General features: G+C 37.0%; 1 protein-coding gene across 1 annotated transcript; it reads left to right on the top strand.

The window, feature by feature from the left end:
* Nucleotides 1-3,406: 3,406 nt before the first annotated feature.
* On the top strand, nt 3,407-5,540 carry LOC107479886 (peptidyl-prolyl cis-trans isomerase CYP40; the record flags this gene model as incomplete). The annotated part of the gene is given in 5 exon segments (XM_052258651.1): nt 3,407-3,454; nt 3,549-3,626; nt 4,327-4,431; nt 4,522-4,597; nt 4,987-5,540. Coding segments are annotated over 4 exon segments (261 nt in total). The 3' UTR covers nt 5,031-5,540.
* Nucleotides 5,541-6,018: the final 478 nt, after the last annotated feature.

Below are 6,018 nucleotides of genomic sequence, written 5' to 3' on the forward strand. Positions count from 1 at the left end.
TAAGGTTTATTACTTGGACGACCCAGTAGACTTGCTGGTTAGTTGTGCGAAGTTGTGTAATGCCATGGTATTGAGCTACCAAGTTTTTGGAGCCATGACCGGGGATTATGAGAGTTGTGAAAAAGTATTGTTCACAATTTCGCGCACCACCTCACGGCCATGCCTAGACCTTGTTCTTATGTATTTTCAACGGTGGAGTTTCTACACACCATAGATTAAGGTGTGGAGCTCTGCTGTACCTCGAGTATTAATACAATTACTATTATTCTTCCATTCAATACAACTTATTCTTATTCTAAGATATTCGCTGCACTTCAACATGAAGAATGTGATGATCCGTGACACTCATCTTTGAGTAGGATTCGATGATTGAATGACTGTGACGTGCTTCAAACTCCTGAAGGCGGGGCGTTAGTGACAGATGCAAAAGAATCACTGGATTCTATTCCGACCTGATTGAGAGCTGACAGATGATTAGCCGTGCCGTGACAGGGTGCGTTGAATATTTCCACTGAGAGGATGGGAGGTAGCCACTGACAACGGTGAAACCCTTGCATAAGCTTGCCATGGAAAGGAGTAAGAAGGATTGGATGAAGACAGTAGGAAAGCAGAGAGACGGAAGGGAAGGCATCTTCATGCGCTTATCTGAAGTTCCTACCAATGAATTACATAAGTACCTCTATCTTTATCTTTATGTTTTTATGCGTTCATCACCATATCCATTTGAGTTTGCCTGACTAAGATTTACAAGATGACCATAGCTTGCTTCATACCAACAATCTCTGTGGGATCGACCCTTACTCGCGTAAGGTTTATTACTTGGACGACCCAGTACACTTGCTGGTTAGTTGTGCGAAGTTGTGTTTATGCCATGGTATTGAACACCAAGTTTTTGGATTCATTACCGGGGATTATTTGAGTTGTGAAAAGTATTGATCACAATTTCGTGCACCAGAAACAAACTGAAGGTAAATAACTGAATAAAGTAAACAAACAAAAGAAAAAAATGCTCAATCTAGTGAACTTCCAACTTAATCATTGTTGATTCAAAATCAATCCCCGGCAACGGCGCCATAAACTTGATGCATGAAAACTTGTCTCTCAACAAATTTCTCTTCGGCAAGTATACCGAATTATCGTCAAGTAAAAACTCACAATAGAGTGAGGTCGTATCCCACAGGGATTGATTGGTCAAGCAACTTTAGTTGGAAGAGTATGCTAGTTGAGCTAAACAGAATATAGTTTGAGAATTGCAGAAAATTTAATGGCGGGAAAGTAAATAGCAGAAAATAAAGTGCAGAATCTTAGATGGGGATTTGGGGAAATGAGCATGAAAATAAATGGTAGAAAGTAAAGAGAATGGGTAAGATCAGAAATGGAAAATTCATTGGACTCATGAAATGTTGTATTCTCCGGATCAAATTCATTTTTATCTCTTCCTCAATCAAAGCATCTATTGATCTCCTTGGCAATCTTAAGTGATTGGGTTCCAATTCCTTGGCAACCCAATCTCTCTAAGCTTGAACAATTGCCCAATTCCTTGATTTAATTACTCATGGGAAGAGATGAAGTATGGTCACTGATTATACCACATGTATTTCCAAATCAAAGTGTTGGGAGGATTACATGTCACTATATCTGCCCAGACCCCAATTTGGTCCAACATGAGAAAGCATTTCTAGCATGATCTCCTCATCCCTTTTACAAGGCTCAGAGGAGATCCAATTATGGAGAGTTTCTTTTCCAAGATAACTAACCAATTGAATTAAGATCGAAAGCTTTCTAGTAAATCACAAGAGAAGAAAGAAGAAGAGAATGAAAATTATAATTGATCCATCAAATTACAACAGAGCTCCCGAACCCAATGAAAGGGGTTTAGTTGTTCATAGCTCTAGAAATAAAAAATGGCAGAAAAGAATACATCCCTAGCTAGAAGTGCAGAAAAGTAAATATACAGAGGGTAGTTCTCCAAAGTGCCTAGCCTCTCTATAGTTCAAAACTACTCCTATATATACTACTTCTCTTGATCTTCTAGTGAGTTCTTCAAGTCTTGGATGTGGGCCTTAGATCTTGAGTTGAAGCAGTTACAATCTTTAGTGGGCTCAGCTTGCAGAGAAGTATGAATTAGGCATGGGCGTTAGTGAAGTTAACGCTAAGTGATATTGTGGGTTCGAGAACGTTAGTGGTAATCACATTTTTCACTAACGTTCCAACCCCATATAGCCCACGTTAACTCCAACGTTAGTGGCACCAACGTGACCACTAACGTAGCTTTGTAAAACTTCGCGAGCGTTATTGGGACTCACCTTTCCCAATAACGTTGCCTTGTGCCCTTTGTCCCTACGTTAAGAGTTCACGTTAGTGTAACTAACGTGGCTCTTAACGTGGTTATGCCTCACCTTCGAGAGCGTTAGTGACACTTACCTTTATCACTAACGCTCCAAGTGCCCCTACTCTCCACGTTAGAGCTCATGTTAACTAAGTTAACGTGGCCACTAACGTGGTAGTGAATGCCATCTCCAACGTTAGTGACAAAGGTGAGTGTCACTAACGTTGGCTCATCAATCTTAGCTCCACGTTAACTCTCACGTTAGTGGTCTTAACGTGACCACTAACGTGGGCAATGCTAGTTTGATCCAACATTAGTGACAAAGGTGAGTGTCACTAACGTTGGCATTGTTCCTCTCTTCCACGTCAGAGTTCACGTTAACTAAGTTAACGTGACTCTTAACGTGGCTTATTGCCAAGTCTTGGAATGTTAGTGGTGTTCACGTTTACCACTAACGTTGGAGCTTTCTTTTGTCTCCACGTTAACAACCATGTTAACCTAGTTAACGTGACAATTAACGTGGGCTTATGATGGCTTCGCAGGCGTTATTGGTGATCACTTTTCTCATTAACGTTGCAAGCTATTTACCATTCCACGTTAGTGGTCACGTTAACTAGATTAACGTGAGTACTAACGTGGTTCTTCCTTACTTCCTTTGTCCTGAAATCAAGCAATAAAGTGAATCAAAGCTCTAGCCAAAGTCATGAGATTATGCATCATCAATTTATCATTCAATTCTAGCAAAAAATTCTCATGAAATCATGTGAAATTCACAATAGTTGCTTGAATCAAGGTGTAAGTATATTTTCATCCAAAACTTGCCTTATTCGCTAAGAAAATGCATGAAACTAACCTAAAACGGTAAAGAAAAGGTCAGTGAAACTGGCCTAGATGCCCTGGCATCAGTGGCCTAAAGAGGCAAAAATGGTTGAAGCGAACATGGATAACTTGTTATTATGCATATTTATTGCGTAAAATGAATTAATTTATTTGTGGTTTTTGTGCACCTACATGAGCAAACAATTAATTTATTTACAATTTGATTGCCCTCTCCTAACTAGTATACTTATCAAACAGGACAAGAAAAACAGATTTTATATCATTTCTGCTTTAGCTGATACCAAGGTAGATCTTAAAGTTATATATGACTTTATAAATTTGAGAGGAAATGGTTCACTTGCTTTGCTTTTGCCTTACTTTGATGTGTATTCATGAGCAGTGCTATCTCAGCGGCTTGGATTAGGAAAAAGGGGGTCTCAGAATGACACCTGAAGAGGCTCTGAGTGAAATACTTCAGGTTTGTGTTATTGTTCCATACTTTTTGTTGACATCATCTTTATTTTCCTTTTCTCTTTGTTTATCTTGTTTAGAAAGATGAGTCGATTAATACCAAAATAAAAACTATGCATTATATGGTCCATGAGGGAACCAATTCGTGTTAATTCATTCATTGATTGAGTTGGTGGGGGTCATTTGGTAAATACAGTTCATCTGTTCCATGGATCAATCCAATCTGTTATAAGAACTTTCTCTCATTCTAATGAATAATATATAAACTTAGAACTTAGAACCTTATTATCGTTAAATGCAATCTTTTTGCTTTTACTTTTTGCACTGATATTTGATTATTAAATTTTTGGGTGGATTAAAGGTATACTTGCTTCCTCTATCACTGTCACTCTACTTAATATTAACAAAATTTCATAGTCATTTTGGGTGAAATAAAGCATATTTTTCTTTATGTTTTCAAAACTTGGATGCAAAAGAATGGTTTAGTACTAGTACAGCTTATTTTAAACTTCTCTGACCAACTCTCCTCTTTTGTTAACCAATGATCATCTCTTATAATTCCCTCTGGTTTGTTGCAGGGAACAATGTCAGTGGTCCTTGCCGGACTTGTCATGGCCCTGACTCTCTCCCCCTGCCACCCCCCATTTTTTTCTCTGTTGTGTTTGTGCTTCTCTTTAATGTTGTTTTTCTGCTATACAATTTTGTAGGCCTGTAAATTAAAATTAGGAGATCTTAAAGGAGCATTATTCGATGCTGAGTTTGCACTGCATGAAGAGGACAACAATGTCAAAGCATTTTTCCGGCAAGGACAGGTTGATATCTAAATTGAGGAGGTTTTTTGCTGTATTTTATTAAATATATCCCACTTTCCTTTATGATAACTGTGGCTTTGGACTTACTAGGCACATATGGCACTCCATGACATAGATGCTGCAGTTGAAAGCTTTAAAAATGCACTGGTCTTAGAGCCAAATGATGGTAAGTTGTGATTTTGTATAAAGCCTTAGTTAGACAAGAACTACTAGTATACTTATATAGGTGGACATTTAATTTTGTCATCTATCTAGTACTTATACTCGCTTTTAATTTATCTGGACATTAAAGGTACTAATCACAATACTAGCAGCAAAAGTTTATTGTTCATTAGATTTGTTACTTATACTCACTTTTAATCTCATACTTTATACCCTTTTGTAATTATTAAAATTTTGTATTTTCCTAATTTACTCCCCACCTTGTTCAATTTTTTTCACAAATATTACCAACACTTAATATAATAAGCTCTCCTCATGCATGTATTTGACAACTAGTATATTACATTATTATTATATAATTTTTTCTAATTTTGGTAGCCAATGAAATTGCAGTCTCATCCTATGATCACATTCGAGGAAAGATCAAGATTGTGTAGATGTCTTAATTACATTAAACTCGACTTTGAAGCTGGTAAGGATCTGGCCAAGAAACCCAGAATAACTCCAAGGATTGCAATGCAGGCTCTTATTTCTCAGCAATAAAAAATTGTAACACTGGACTATGATGAGACTGGGACTCCAAGAAAGAAGAATCCTTATCAATTAGTTTTGTACAAAAAAGGTAAGAGGAACAGCTTCTCCAAGGAGAAAAAAGACATGACACTAAACATGGATAAAATACAATCGAAGGTAGTAGAATTGGAATAATTATGCAAGGAAATGAACTCAAAGATGGTTAACTGGAATGCATCGTTTAATCATGCTCATGCCAGATCCTCACCAATATTATGCTGATCATCTTCAACTTGTGTTAGTACTTGAATTGTATAAAACTAATTGCAGGGAACCTATTGAAATATATAAGTAATATTCGACAAGATTGTATAAAACTAGGAACATAATGGGTATAAAGTTTTTGCTACCTAGTGAATATAATTACTGCCTAATTGTGATTAGTACCTTTAATTTAGTCTTGTCATCAGGGACATCTTATATAAAGCTATAAACTATATATGAAATTAATTTCATTCTTTATGATATTTTTGGGTTTTGTGTGTTTTCTTCTTGTGGCTTCTATCTTCAACTGCTTTACAAATGCAGGTTTTTATTTTCAATTTTTTTCTGCTTACTCAGATTTGAGCTGAATATCATACAGTGGGGTTGAGCAATTTGAAGTAAGCTTCTACCTTTATGTCATTTTGGGTTTCTCTTGTTTTTAATTTCGGTGAATGATCAACTAAGTTAGATGATTTAACTATTTTTGTCTCTGCTAAATGAAGTGTATCGGTGGATCTGTGTTTTGTTTTGGGAAGGGGGAAGAGGGGTAATGGGAATATGGGTATTGAAGTACCTGCAACATATGTGTGAAAATCAGTCCTGCCGGAGATTCTTCCCATCAGGTTCTGCCTTTGAGATATGGTCTGA

This window comes from Arachis duranensis, chromosome 3, assembly GCF_000817695.3.
Source record: "Arachis duranensis cultivar V14167 chromosome 3, aradu.V14167.gnm2.J7QH, whole genome shotgun sequence".
NCBI lineage: Eukaryota > Viridiplantae > Streptophyta > Magnoliopsida > Fabales > Fabaceae > Arachis > Arachis duranensis.